The sequence below is a fragment of the Notolepis coatsorum genome, assembly GCF_963971535.1.
Source record: "Notolepis coatsorum genome assembly, chromosome: 17".
In the NCBI taxonomy this organism is placed as follows: domain Eukaryota; kingdom Metazoa; phylum Chordata; class Actinopteri; order Aulopiformes; family Paralepididae; genus Notolepis; species Notolepis coatsorum.
Window position 1 is genome coordinate 62,792,823 of NC_140181.1, and position 16,255 is coordinate 62,809,077.

A 16,255-nucleotide genomic window follows, 5' to 3' on the forward strand; every position below is an offset into this window, starting at 1 on the left:
CCATGCAACGAAACGCGGCTCTTCTTAACCCTTAGGGGTGACCACGCTGGAGCTTTGAACCCGTCGGCGGACAACAAAAGACATACTCAAAAGTGTGTACGAGTTATGAGTTATCTCGCAGTTCATTCAAGCGCGCATCACGGTGATGACAGCTCTCTAGAGTAGAAAGGTGCGCTCACAGGGGCGTAGCTGGAGATTCTGGGCCCCATGAAAGAATCAATTTGTGGGCCCCCAATCTATTAAAAAATGTGGGGCCCCCAATCTAGAAAAATATTTGGGGCATTTGCTGGGCCCTTGCAATCATCCTAACCCCCCCCCCAGCTACTCCCCTGCACACTAGGGCTGACCTTCGAAGCTTTTTTTGGCAATCGAAGCTTCGGGGCCGAGCTTCGATTTTAATTCGAAGCTTCGAAAAAAAAAAAAAAATTTGTTTTTTTTATTATCTTATGTTGTGGGACTTGTACAGCACTTTCGTAAACGTTGTTGTTTTTAAATGTGCTCTGTAAATAAAGTGGGTTGGATTAATTAATTAAGTAGCCCCTTTCGTGACTGACGCATCCAACAAGGTTTCACTCGGCTGTGTGATTTAATTCAAGGTGGATCGCTGTTGTCGTTTGAACAACTTCAGATTTCATGGGAACTACCAATCCCCCAAATCAAGAATGTTTAAGATGAATGAAGTAAGATTTTGATTATTTGAAATATGGCCTGTGTAGACTAAACTATGCACAGAATTATGTCAGTCTACAAGGTCCGGATTCTACATGGTCCGGCAATGTAGACCTTGTAGACTCCACTACAGACCAATTATCAGTGAATGTTCATGCATTTTTAAGAAGGGCAACTTCCACAAAAAAACAAAGAACTCACCAAAACATCTGAGTAGCTCCTTATCTAAATGTTATATTTCATATATGGAGATTCATATTTATTTATGTATTGCATGCATTTCTACATTTTATTTCCTATTTTGTTTATTCATCCCAGTATCTTTCTTTCTTATGTGTGGAATTCTACAAGGTGCGCGCACACACACACACACACACACACCTACACACACACACACACACACACTTACATTTAGTCATTTAGCTGACGCTTTTATCCAAAGCGACTTACAAGTTCTGTACGACAAGACAGCAAGAAGGGTACAACTCTATCAGCTGAGTAACAATGCTCATCAAAGTGTTGCGTGTTACAGTGTAGGTTAGTTTATTAGGACAAGTGCATGACAGTAAGGTTAGTCACGGTTAGATTTTTTTTTTTTTTTTTTATCATTTCAGATAATGGTTGAAGAAGTGAGTCTTTAGTCGACGGCGAAAGATTGGACGGGATTCGGCTGTCCTAACACACACACACACACACAAATCAAAGTAAAAAAAAAAAAATGATTTTTTTTTTTGATTTTTTTTTTTAAACTTCGATTTTTTTTTTAATGTTCGAAGCTTGTGCCATCGAATCGAACGTTCGAAGCATTTAAGACATCCCTACTGCACACACACACACACTCCCTCTCTCTCAAACTGAGAAATCAAAAGAAATCAGTACATTACAGAAGGAATTTCTTGTACAGTCTTGTACAGTGGGTGACAATATTGTCACAAGGAAAGATGAAATTACATACCTAGGTTTCATGTCTATCTATATCTCCCTCTCTCTCCCTCCATCTCTCCTCTGTATCTCCCTTCCTCTATATCCCTCTCTCTCCCCTTCTTTCTTTCTTTCTTTATTTCTTGCTCTTTCTATTATATTACTATTATATATCTATCTAAATATCTAAACCTCTGTCTATCTATGTGTGTATGCATGGCATCAAATCAAAGTGTGTGTTGCTGTAGGCCTGCCTGTATTGATCAGTCACACTATACCCCCATTCAGCCGTAATTGTTCCCTGCTGGGCCTTTGTTTCATGGTGTGAATTAGTCATTGACATTGACATTGACATCACATTACATTCTGGGAAGGAGTGTAGTTCCCTTATCATTAGCTGAATTCACTGAATTCTCTTCAGAGGCTCCTGCTGCAAATTGGTAATGACTGTACCAGAATGTTTGATAGGACATTGATTGAAAACTATCGTCTCAAATTTGACAATTGATGGCTTATTTTGAAGGTATGAATCTGTAATTTTACATTATGTAACAAAAAAAGGAGAATATTCTGAGAAGGTGGAGCTAGAAACTCGTACCTTACCGGTACTAATAACATGGGGTATTGTACCGGCTTTTGATGGCAAGGTATTGAGATACCTTTCTGTATGGGTATACCGTGCAACACTAATATGTGCGCACGTACGGGGTAACTCTTGTCATGAAGACAAAACGCTATTCTGTAGATTAGAATAGTGGTTAACTGCTTAAATATCAGGAATGTCTGTCATTAAATAAATAAAATATTTTCACATTTTTATGTCAAAACTAGCCAAATAGCTAGCCTGGCTCATCCTCTTTGTTTGTACATCAACAAAAGGTAGAATATGCAATCAATATGCACCGAAAATAACAAATCCCTTTTATGAAAGACCCCAAACATTGTGAAACTGTCAAATAGCCTTCATGTACTTTTACTGGTATATGCAATTTTATGTCCCTCTATTCATCCAATCAGAGCTCTCAGGTGGACATATTTGCCACGGGCTGCTGGCGGATGTAGCAGCAGAGACAAACCAACGTCCCACTTCTTCCAGTCTCAGACCGCTTTCTCCTACTGCACTAAGTGCAAATTTAACCAACTTGTGGTCAAAAGCCCCACTGGAGACCTTTATGCAGGGCATGCAACAGATAAGCACTGGCAGATAAATTGTCTTAGATCCAGAGTTCAGACAAACAGTCCAGTCATTTTAATACAAACGCTTGTCTTCAATAATGATCTGTATCAATGATCTGTATCAATAAGCACCAGGTACTCACTGGAACCAATAGCGGTTGTGTCAAGTTTAACAGCCATTAACTGAAGTTTAGCAGAACAAAGAATTAATCTATATGGAAGGAAGTAGCATTGAGCCACGATGGGTTAACAAAGGCTCAGGTTGGAGTCGCTGAGTTGTGACCAGGTTGTGCCATGCCAATGTAACGCCTGTCTACTGTACATTGGTGAAAGCTGACTAGAGCCCAAACCTCTTTGCAAATGAAAGGGCGAGAATATGGTTGTAGGACAACAGTGCATCATTGCAGACTATTTAGTCAAACAAAAGCAGAATTGAGGCCTATAATGTAATGTGCTTAAGCCAATCCGCTTGTGAACTGATATGTAAATATTGTGAAAGCAAAAACAATTAGGCCACAACAAAATTCTTAAAGATGGAAAATAAAACGTTGAGAAGTTGAAATGACAACATAGCTTAGTATCAAAACTGTCATTGTAAGGCAATCTGTCATAAAGGTAGCCTATTGTGCCAGAGCGGGCACACAGATGAGCTCCACCAAACAAAGCCAGGAGATTGTTTGTGTATTCATCCATATTCATGACTCAATAGTGTCGTTTCTAGAGCAGTGTATGTGTGAAAGCATCCTTTCCCTCTCTGCACAGTGAGGCCTACACTAAATGTCAAACTGGGACGCTGGCTGACACAATAAGCTGCAGGTGTTTTTGTTGACAGCATTCAGTGCGCTCCATTGCCTTCGGCTGTCCAGACACCAAGGGCCCTTTTAAGTGTTTCTCCGGTCAAGGCCCCACCGAGGCTGCGTGATTGGACTTGAGTGATGATTAGGTTAGGCTACGAACACCACAGGCAAAACACAAGAGCTCAATGTTGACTCTTAGGTACAACCGCTATCAGTTTTTTCTATCCTATGATCCTGAGACGATTTCAAGTCAAGCTTAATGAAACTACAGTGACGTGACGGTGCACTAAAAAGCAGTCAACCAAAAATTTTGTAAAGGCTTGCCACAGAAACTAACAAAATGATATCCCGAGACTTGTGTCTCTTTTAAGTGTTCATACCGGAGGCGCCCATGGGGGATGTGGCGGGGGTGCCACTGTGAACATTGAGCCCCAACGAGTGAGAAGCAGCAGGTGGTAGGGGCTGAGGTGTGGCCCCCGAGGGTCCAGGGAGGGGTCCGGGCGGGGTCTCTCTCTGTGGGGACGTCAGAGGGGTGCTGAGAGGGGTGCTAGGCTGGGATGTCGGTCCTCCTGCCAGTCTGGCCAATCGCCTTCTGCGAATCTGTTACGAACACACACACTTCATTATCTACATTCAATCCAAGGAAATGAGCACTGCAGCTTTGTTGATGATGAATGGAGTTGACTAGTACTAGTAAGACCACATATAACAAAGTTACTATATTGTATTTTACAGATGACTGAAGTCATTGAAAGATTAGCCACATTATTTGGCTATCTTATTATGCTCATTCAAAACTTGAACCAGTCGTACAACTTTTTTGGCACCATAGAAATAAAAATGTGTATGTTGTACTAAAGTCTGGGTTTAATGCTGAATAAAGTCTTAGTTCATGCCGAATGGAGGACCTGTGATTGTTGTTGACAAATAAGATGCAACATGTAGGTGATGTTAACTCCTCTCAGAATGTATTCGATTGGCCAATTATTATCTGAATGAAGGCATATAACATTTAAGACAGAGTTGCTCTATTGTGGCTGGTGTGTTATAAAAAATAAAATAAAAAATACTGGCCTAGTTGGATGGATGCAGCATATCGTACAGTAACCTTAATAAAGACAAAGGGGGAAATGTCATGACTAGCTACCCCCGCTCGGCTGGCTAGTGTAACACACAGCTAACAGTTTATTCGGTCTTGACCAACCCAGCCATTAATGCGGCTCCTTTATCGCGGGTCTCACAGCGTGACAGTGGCATGATTCTGGCTGTAATGTGTTGTTACTGTAGGTGTCAAGTCGCCCCACAGTTACCCCAGAGGAGACTTGATTGCACAATGGTGGCCCGCTGTGTTTATGCTGAGTCGCCTCGCAAGCTACTCGGACTGCTAACGCCACTTAGCGAGCTAGCAGCAGGTTGTCGGACAGACACCGCTATCTAGTTCATCAACATAGCGTATCAACCTTGCAAATAATATGGCATTGTCCGAGAAGAGTAACGTGTGCCAGCTAACAGGAACACTACTGTAAATAACGCTGTATATAGTTAGTTGTAGCCATTCCCCCAAAACAGTGCTAGCCAGTAACGATAGCTACATTTAGCGTTGTGGCAGCTTCCAGCTAAATTAATATTTCTGCAGGTTAACACAAAACACCACCCACAAACACGCAGATATGATGTTGAACAACTTAGTGATGATACGCAAAATACAATGAAACACGTCGCTATACACGCATATATTGTGTTTTTATGGAGGAATAAACGACATGAAGAGTCACTGACGTTAAGCTAGCTAGCCACCGTTACTTAGCTCCACTCGCTAGTTAACTAACGCCAGCTATCCACCAGCGAGCCTGGCTCGGCGAGGAGTCGGGAAGAAATGTGGAAACAATAAGCTCAAAAAAACATGTAACGTTACAGTCAACGCAAAATTACATTGACGCTCTGACGGTCATTTAAATGTCTTATTTCACCGTGTGGTCATCTTACCTCGTCGGCACTCAACTCTTCCATCGTAGCTTTTTTATTTTCAACGACCGTCGCTATGCGCTGCCAGCCAGACCCAGCTAGCTAGCCTGCTATTGGAACCCAATGTGCATACTCTAACTCATTCAACAAAGAGATGTCAGTCTTGATTGTCTTCGGGATGAACACGAGGAAACCAACGCCAGAAGGATGGGTAGACACGGTTGCCCCAAAATATTTGTTATTTGATAGTTTTTGACTAAGAATGAAACAAACAGAAAAGTAGCTAGCTATTATACGTCAAAATATAAGGGAGGCCATTTTGGTTTCGTGTGTCACGTGACTGGCGGTGACCAGTGAACAGCCAGTGTGTTAAGGTGAAAGGGGGCGATGGGGGGAGGTTATTGTTGTGGAGTTTAGCCGGCCAGGTACCACACTTGAGCTTGTTAATAATATAATAATAATGCAGGACCTGTTCAGAGGTCTTGTTATGTTGTACATAAGAAGCAGAACAAGTATCCAATATACTTTTTGAAATAAGTAAATAAATAAAAACCCTACCTGCCATGACCCCATATCAGGTGAAAATGTGTCAGTAAATGATGATATTAATCCAAGAGAAATATCCTAATTGAGAATTATTGACAAGGTTAAAAAAACAAAAAATAAAAAAAACGTCCAATTCTGATACATTGATTGATGTTATTGATGAAAATGTTATTAACAGATTGCAGAATGGGTACAATAGAGTATGGCTCAACCATACACAATTGTTAAGGGGATGCAGACCAGAGAAAGACTTTCGTCTTTCAATTCATAATGTACAAACCATGAGTCCCTTTCATTCTGTGATAGATCCTGCATGGTGGGCCTACATCACCTGTGAAGTCAGTAGAGTACAGACCTCTGCCAAGGCTTAACAATCTCCCCACTTTGCCATCACTTACACTCAACATTTTATTGTGTAGATAACAGAGACGAGAGTTGCCTACAGTATATTGCCAGTCTCAACAGACCCAGGCTGTAAATCTGTGTATTATGTATTTTTTTATCCACTTTTTCTCCTCTTTTTCTATTTTTCTCCCATCCCAATATTAGACCTGTCTCAAACCCTGCCCCTTTTCTTGATCCTCCAATCACAGCTGTCGCTTACCTCTGACTTCCTCGTACAAACAAAGTTTGTACGAGGAAGTCAGAGGTAAGCGACAGCTGTGATTGGAGGATCAAGAAAAGAGGGCAGGGTTTTGAGACAGGTCCATTCTCCCCTCCACTATCTTGAACGTTGCTCGCATATGCCCCCCACTGGCCAGTTGTAGGGAGGATAGAAGCCTTGCATCACCTCTCCCCTCCGATACACGAGGAGGCAGCCTGTCACATCTTTTCACTTGCCAGCGCGGACTCTCATTGGCGAGGTGTAACATGTGGGAGGCTCACACTACCCCCGCCATTTCCTGTCTCTGCTGTGCAGGCGTCCCCAACCGACCTGTAGGAGTCGCTGTCCACAACATCCAGATTACCACCCATCGACTTCCACCCGCTAACTCTGCCAATTGAGTTAGTATGACGACTGGCCCAAGCCGGAGGCAACGCCGACAGCCGGAGTCGAACCCGGTGTCTCTTGCATTTGTGACGAGCGCAATGTCCGCTGCGCCACCCAGCCGCTGTGTATTATGTATTGACGATGGTGATACTGCCTGAACACTAGAGGAAAGGTCATGGGGTCACCAAAATCAACAGGTTTCTTCCTCTAGGGTCATGTATTTCCACCGCAAATTGTATGAATAACGGATCAGGTATTATGCTCATTTGAATATTTAAAGTTTGGCCTGCATTGGTGGCGAGCGCCTTGCCCACTACACCACCTAGCCGCCCCGACACCGCTATAGTCTGTAACTGTCAAGAAGATCTACAGGACATGATGAATAAGCTGAATGTCGAATGTAAAAACTATGGAATGTCGCTAAATACAAAGAAAACAAAAGTAATGATCATTAAAAAAACACCAGGAACTGTTTGTAAAATACAGGTGGATGGAGAAAAACTTGAACAAGTGAAGGAGTACATGTACCTTGGAAGCTGGATCAGTGAAGGTGGAAGAGCTAACATGGACATAAGAGAAGAACCGGAATGGCAAAGAGCGCATTCTGGAACCATGAAGAATTATTGAGACGAAACATAAGTTGGAAAACGAAGACCTAGGGCCCTCATTTATCAACAATTCTTAGAAAGTGTTCTATTTTCGTACTTAAGCACAGAATTTAGAATGTGTGTACGCACAGAAATATTGGGATTTATCAACCGTGCGTACACAGGTCCTACGCTCCTCCGTGTTGATAAATACCATTAAGTTCTACGCTCCACGCTCATGCACGATTTTAAGTATTTGCATATAGCACCGCCCGTAATTAACCATATACGGTCATGAAACACCCCCATGAAATGTGGAAAAATGGACTAAGCCGAGCGAAGCGTGTTATTGGAGAAATACGAGACAGGCTGACAGACATGTACATGGTGATGTCGGATATGATATCTATTAACACTTTAATCGCCGATGACGTGTTTAGACGTCATTCCTCGCCATGCTCATTCTGCCGAAGACGCCGTAACTCGTCTTTGATATCAATCATTCAAAAATGTCTCCTCCGGAGACATGAGATGTACTGGTGAGCTCCACTCAACTGTCTAACGGTTCGAGAGCGCCATCTGGTGGGGCTCGCCAAAGGGAGGGGCGCGCCAAACAGGAAGTGCTCATCCATAATCCGTCCAGGCACTCGCGATCGGTAGCCGGACTCCATCTCAACACACTGGATAATCAATCGCTCGTCCTAACTCAATAAACAACGTTATTTGGACGTATATAGTATTATACAACCTGGAAATGGTTCATCAGGATCAACATCCCATAATCGAAAACTGTCTACTCCACGCTGATCGTCCAACGGCGCGAGGAAGATACGGTAAGATCCAGCGTTATTTTCTAACGTATTCTATACTAACTGATCTGATGATCATATGACCCACACTAGATGAATGGTATAACGTTGCCCACGGAATTATAAACGCCCCCTCGCCCATCCGGTCAATATCAGATGATGCGTAGTAACTTCTAGAAGTACCTCCAGTTGAAATTTTTCATCTGGCAACGATCGCTACCAAACTGTATTTGATCATCAATATAATGCATTTGGAGCTATAAATCAAGTTCTGGAGAAAGCTGCAGAAAACGATAAAAACATACTTATACTTAGACCATATTTTAGTATGAATATGTGAATGAAAAAGTATATCGTTGCTACACCCTGAACAATGGATATAGGACATTGAATGGGCCATAATAATGGCAATTTAGCAATAGAATTTAAAAAGTTATAGCCCTGCAAAGAAGGGGAACTTCTCCATAGACAAATAGAGCTGGCTAGGGATGGTAAATTATGAATTTGAACCATGGCGATCAAAGTGTTAACTTAAAGACCATATTAACTAATAAAGACCGTGCTGGAATATGACTGCCTTTTTCAGTTTCAGGGATTAAAGTTCTCCTCAATTTTATTCCAAATCGCGACAGATTTTCCGTCAATTTTCTACCTGCTGCATATGATTTGTAGAGGCATACAATCTATTTTGATGTCGGTATTGGGTAGCCTATATAAACAATAATACGAGAGCATATACAAGAACAATGAATCTCACTGCCATGTATGATGTAGCCTACGCCATGTGTAGCCTGCCTATATGTGATCAATACAAACTTGAACTTGAATTCCATCATGTCTGTGTGTGGGTCTGCCGGAGCTCACAAGGCTGTTGTCACAATGTAAATGAGAACGTGCACTGAAAAGTTACAGTATGTAGTTGGTTGATTATTTGTATGACAGTCAGTAAACCCTTGCAAAAAGTATCCGTTTTATTTAATGAATTGAAAACATGCAGCATGCCTTTCCTCCCGGCAGCAACGACATGTATCAGGCAAATGCGCATCGCAACATTGACTGAGTGGAATCCCTTTCTATTCACATAACTGCATTTGTGATGGAGCTTTGACAGATACAGTAACAGTCTATTGCTCGATCCATCTCCAATATCACAATGGAGGTGGAGATTACTTGAATGAATTCCATCATCATATTTATATGTTGTGTCTGTCCACTATGTTTGTTACTTTGTTATTTCAAGTTTCAAGTTTCTTTAATAGTTGTCATACAGAAGTACAGAATACTTTTATACAAAATGCTTCTTACTGTTGCGCTCCAGAGACTGTGCAAGACAAGATAAGTATGAAATAAAATAACATAGTAAAATTAGAAGTAAAAAAAATGAGGTCACAGTGTTCAGTTTAGACATATGTACAATGTTCGATGCAGAATAGACGTAGTTACCATACAATATACAATACTGTGCAGTGTACTAATATACAATACTATATAGTGCAAGGCAGAAATGGAGAAATGGGACGAGGTGCAATTTAGGTACAATTCACAGTAGGTGTACGAGTTGTAGTGCAAATCCTTTATCAATAAATATAAAGTGTAAGTGTGTTTGTGTGATCTAAAGTGTGGAGAGTGGGTGCTGCAGTGTGTTGTTTGTTTGAGTGAGTGTGTGCGTGTGGGTGTGTGTGCTGTGTGCATTTGATGGTTGTTGCATAGTGATTATTGTTCGTTTAGCAGCCTGATGGCCTGGGGATAGAAGCTTCTTCTGAGTCTTTCTGTGCTCGCCTTAAGACTCCGGTATCGCTTGCCTGACCGCAGCAGTTCAAAGAGGCAGTTGTTCGGGTGGCTCGAGTCCTTAATAATTCTCTTAGCCTTCCCCTTGCACCGCTTGTTGTAAATGTTCTGGAGGGTGGGAAGCCCCCCTCCAATTGTGCGTTCGGCTGAACGTGTCACTCTTTGTAGTCTGCTACGGTCTTGTGCAGTGCTATTCCCAAACCAGGAGGTGATGTTGCCGGTCAGGATGCTCTCTATTGTACATGAGTAGAAGTTCCTAAGGATCTTCTGACTGACTTGGAACTTCCTTAGGCGCCTGAGGAAGTAGAGGCGTTGTCGTGCCTTCTTCACAACACTGTCAATGTGTGTGGTCCATGTCAAGTCCTCGGATATGTGGGCTCTGAGGTACTTGAAACTGTTCACTCTCTCAACCGGTGCCCCGTCGATGCTGAGGGGGCTGTAGTCCTTGACCCCCGACCTCCTGAAGTCCACAATCATCTCTTTTGTTTTGCTGACGTTCAGGGAGAGGCAGTTCTCCTGACACCACTGTGACAGGTTCTCTACCTCTTCCAGGTAGGCCCTTTCGTCGTTGGCAGAGATCAGGCCCCCCCCCTATCTATGTAAAGCAACCTTGGATCTCTTGAAAGGCGCTATATAAAATGAAGCTATTATTATTATTGTTATTATTATTATTATCACGTCTGTGTGGGAGCTCATGAAAAAATTAAAAATAAATACTGTCTTTTAGTCTCAGTGAAGTTTCAACGGAGATAATCTATTCTAACCAACAAATTGAAGTAGAAAGCATTTCGTTGTGGCCAATCTTATTTGGAAACATGACACATAAAATAATAGTATTTCGCTTTTTATTTGAAACAATATTTAATCGCGTTTGGAGGTGGGTGTTCTGCGTCTGCCCCCCATGCCAAACAAGCAGGCCAACCTCTTGTTCGCGTGTGAGCCCGTTATAATTACACTACTGTCGCTACAATGAACTATAACAATGAACTATAATGAACTATAATGAATTACGGGTCATACAGAAGTTGAACACGCCAGTGTTGAAACTAATGCACGGAAGCTTATTTCTGCGTTGCAGACTGCAATATTCATATTCTACCACCGGGCGCCAGGTACGCACGGCCGGAGCTGTGCGTAGATATACGCACAAAGTCAAGCACACGTTCAAATTAATAAGTCCCACACTTTGCTTAGAAATGATCGTACGCACGGGTTACGCACATATCTGTGCGTACGCAACGTTGATAAATGAGGGCCCAGGATTTTGGAAACGTATGTTATGTCAGTCTTTTCATACGGAGCAGAAGCATGGACGCTGAATGAAGAGGCAAAGAGGATGATAGATTCTTTTGAATTGTGGATGCTGAGGAAGATGCTGAAGATAACATGGAAGGATAAGATCAAGAATGAGGAGGTACAGAGAAGAGCGGGTATGCAAGGAGGACAGCTGCTGGAGAGGTTGAAAAAGAGAAAGATGGAGTTGTGGCGGGCACGTTCTGAGAGGATCCAGCAGGGAGATGTTCAAGAAGGTGGTGATGGGGAAGGTGGATGGAAAGAGAGGAAGTGGAAGACCAAGAAGAGGCTTGGTAGACGACATCTGTGATTGGAGCGGAGTGAGAGGCGGAGTCACAGAGTTGGAGAGAAGAAGTGGGGACAGAATGGGTTGGAGAGTGATAAGCAACCTTCGGAACGAAGAAGCACCTGATGATGATGACTGATATTGGCATTCAAGGAAAGGTCATGGGGTCACCAAAATCAAGAGCAATCTTCTGTTAGAGGTCATGAATGTTCACAGCAGTGTTAATTTTGTCAACTAAAATGATGACGAAAGATGTTCGTCAACTAAGGTTTTTTTCATGACGACAACGAGACGTGACGTCACGTTATTGAAGACCATGTGACGCTAATGAGACTAAATAGTTTATTAAATATTGTTGACCACAACTGAGGACACAAAAATGTAATTTACAAAAACCAGGACGAAATTTCTCTTCATGTATGTTGATATTGTTGACTAAAACAAGACGAGACAAAATAATTATAACTTTTCTTAATGCCATCGTCCCGACAGCAGTGTGATGGGGAGCTCTGTTATTAGCATTAGCTGAAGAGCTATTTGAAAAGCTAGTTTTAGCTTAACGTTACCTTGGCTAAAGTTGGGACTATTCATAATCCAGCTGCAGACCTGCAAGCAAAGTACAGCAAGTTGGCAAAGGAGTATTCCAAGGTAAATCACTTTTTCACCAGTAACGTTACATTGTTTGTATTTCCATCTAGCTCGCGTTAACTAGTGGCTAACCTAGCTCACGCTAATGTGGCTAACTGATCGACCTCTCGCACACAATTAATGACATGTTGCGGACAGCCATACCGGTGACAATGTTTAGCTTTTAGTGCCAAATGATAAGAGTCTGAGGCGGAGTCTCAAAAGAGAACGTTGAATATTTATTGTGTGTAGCCGGTGTGATCTTACTGCGTTGTGTATTTCGATTCAACCCCTGTTAAGGGAGCGCCCTGAGTGGGAGTTGAACCCCGGTCTCTCTGCACCGGGGTCGACATCACAAGCCGCTGTACCAAGAGGTGAATCCACCTCTTGCTACTGGGTCTGGATGCCTCTGGGAAGTGAGTTTACTTGCAGTACCGCTTAACGTCCACAGCCACTTCACTTACTGTACCTCGTGACTGTGGATAGACTGCGGTACCTCCGTTACATGTGCATTAAAAATCACAACAGAGCCTCTGCTACTAGCTAACCTAAACAGAGCCTTCTGGAAGCAAGTGCAACAACGTATAATGTCCGTGTGGAACCAATGTGCCAACAACCTTTCCGTGGGTGAAGCATAGTTGAGCATAGTTGTCATTTAATGATACTAATACTAATCTATACAATCACCTGTTGTTGAATAAATACCATTACTTTCTAGTTATTACTAAAAAACAGTATATATAAAACAGTAGCTGTAAAAAAGAAAAGAAAAAAAGTTGTATAATTTATATAATATAAAAACAAATTCCATCCGTTTTCGTCGACTAAATCTAGACTAAAACAAAAAAGATAAAATTGAGACAAAAACTGACTAAGACTAAAATGCTCAGACATTTATTTGACTAAAACTGACTAAACGAAAAATAAATGAAGATGACTAAATATGATGGAAACGAAAAAGGAGCACTTGACACATGACTAAAACTAAAATGAAAATAGCTGCCAAAATTAACACTGGTTCACAGCAAAGTTTATGCCAATCTGGACTAGTGTTGTCATTGATACCAACATGTTTACTTCGATACCAATATCAGCCTAAGTAAAACAATACCATGGCAAAAACCTAAAATATCAGGAAAAGTAATGGAATATATAATATTAGATGACAGAACATGGAAAATTGTTTATAAACAGCGCCGACACTCCCACTATGCAAAGCGTGCTCTTTCTCACACACACACTGCTCCAGTCCATCTACTCCATCTACTCAACTTGTAGAGAATACAGCATCAGGCTATTATTCGAAGTATCGAAACTAATAAAATGGAGTTGGTATATCAAGTTGGTATCGTGCATCCCTAATCTGGACATTACTTTTCAATATATCTTGTTCACAAACAGACAGACAAACAAATACAGAAAAACGGGCACAAAAAACATAACCTTCATGGACATCATGTCAAAATCTATTACTATGACACTGTATCATTACAGGTTAAACATAGTAGTAGTATGTTGGCCACTGGCGATGACAATATCCCCTCCAAATTCCTCAGAGACTCAGCAGCCGCCATCACCCCAGTCATCACACACATAATAAACCTCTCCATAAAACAGGGACGTGTACACAAAGACTTCAAAATTGCGAGAGTAACCCCCCCTGCACAAAAAGGGCAGCAAATTGGACCCAGGCAACTACCGCCCTGTTTCTATTCTTACCTCCATCTCGAAAGTCATGGAAAAAACAGTATACGAACAGGTCGAAAAGTACCTCACGGAAAAAAATCGAATCTACGAATTCCAATCTGGCTTCAGAACATCCCACTCCACTGACACATGCCTTCTCTATTTGAACGACCACATCAAACAAGAGGTGGACGCGGGCAAATACTGCGGCATGGTGGACCTACAAAAGGCCTTTGACGCTGTCAATCACTCCATTCTGATTGACAAGCTAAAAGCAATTGGTTTTGATAGTCTATCAGTGAGCTGGATGCAATCCTACCTGGAGGGGAGAGAACAGATGGTGGAGGTAAACTGTACCCTACCCCCCCCCCCCCCCCCCCTCCCAGTGAGCTGTGGTGTTCCACAAGGAAGCATACTAGGACCGTTACTGTTCCTAATTTATGCAAATGACATGTCATCAGCTTGTGACTGCAACTTGTTCCTGTTCGCGGACGACTCAGCCCTGCTGGTCTCTGACAAGAACAAGTTACAGGTTGAAAAAACCCTCAGCTCGGAACTCGGCAGAATCTGCACCTGGCTCGCTGATAACAAACTATCGTTACACCTGGATAAAACAGAGTCCATTCTCTTCGGATCAAATAACAAACTCAGCAAGACCGACGGCTTCTCAGTTACAGTGGGTGACAATATTGTCACAAGGAAAGACGAAATTACATACCTAGGTTCCATCCTAGAGGCAAATCTTTCCTGTGACAAAATGGCATCCGAGGTTTTTCAGTGTATATAATGTAAACAAAATTTACATAATGTAGGTGGATGACAGCACTGCTTATAGCCATCTGAGAGCAACACAGAAGCAGAGAGTGTGTCAGCAGGCATGTGTGTCTCCATGGCGAGCAGGGTGTGAGTGGCTTGAAGGTCATACCTTCATCTTGATAAGGTGCAGACAGGCTTTGGACGTTTAGTGTGTGGTAGGAGCTGATTAACACTTTCACTGCCCAAGGTTAATTCCTTTTTACCCCCTTGAATGCCCAGCACCACTTCAATGTTAGCGTTAATATCGCCTAATCTATGTTTTAAATTATGGCTATGTGTCTAATCTGCCCGTCGCTTATCAAAGACTCATTTTCCAGTCAACATTGTCATAGCAGATTGTTTTTTTATCGCTTCATTTCCGTTTTCTAGCATTTTGAAAAGCACTCGATTTCACGGAAAAAATAAGACATTCCATGATAATCGCCCTTTACTGCAATATTCTAGAACGTTGTCATTTTTCGGCCTATTTATGAATCGTTTTCAAATAAACGCTAGATTATAGATAGTATATGTGTGCGCATGCACGCTTGTGCCGCAAGCTGAAAATCGATTCTCTTATTTCCTGACCGCTCTTAGAGTCAAACAGCCATATCACATAATCACATAAAAGCTTATATCTCCGTGAAAACGGATCTGATTATCCTAAGCCTGGTAACATAGATTCCTTACCTGAGATCAGATGGTATCCAAATGGATTATTCCAATTCCTGATCGCCATTCGAAAAAATCAATCCTTTTATTGATTCACCGTGTATACTGTAAAAACACATAATCCCCGCTGCTCCGAGGCTCTAGAGTGGAGCTGGTCAACCCCGGCTGCGTGAGTGAGAAGTAAAATGTGGAGTGCAGGTTTTCTTTTCTCATTCATTTTCATTGAATCCCATCCAAAAGGGTGAATTACCATCTGGGAGACGATAGGGGGCGCTTTTTTCACATCTGAGCGCCTGGAGAGGCTGATTTTCCAACGGTAGACTTGGTTGATGAAATATGATTTCAGATCGCTAATCAAAAAAAAGAAAAAGAAAAATACGAGAATTCTCGTGAGGTGGGCATTCAACCCGCGGGAGGCTGTGCTGTTGTCATCACCAGCTGATAGCCACAGCGTTTGTTTGGGGTAAGTTAATATCAACATTGCCGTTGCTATAGTGATCTGGGTCAATAGCTGTGGTCAAAGACAGCGTGTCACATAGGAACGAGGAGAGCCTGTCATTTGCTATGCTGAGATGATAATGATGATGATGATTATTATAATGTGAGTTTTCAACCACCATTGGACTAACAGAAGCAGCTAGCAGAAA

The 16,255-nt window shown here is 42.1% G+C and overlaps 1 protein-coding gene across 1 annotated transcript in view; it reads right to left on the reverse strand.

Moving 5' to 3' along the window:
• The window catches only part of ube4b (ubiquitination factor E4B, UFD2 homolog), a 63,039-nt gene extending 57,201 nt beyond the window's left edge, over positions 1–5,838 (reverse strand). Inside the window, exons 1-2 of the mRNA XM_084333209.1 lie at positions 5,550–5,838; positions 3,944–4,163 (exon numbers count right to left, since the gene is read on the reverse strand). Coding sequence (XP_084189335.1) covers positions 3,944–4,163; positions 5,550–5,573 — 244 coding nt within the window. The 5' untranslated portion in view covers positions 5,574–5,838. The remainder of the gene's footprint in view (positions 1–3,943; positions 4,164–5,549) is intronic.
• Between the last annotated feature and the right edge of the window lie 10,417 nt (positions 5,839–16,255).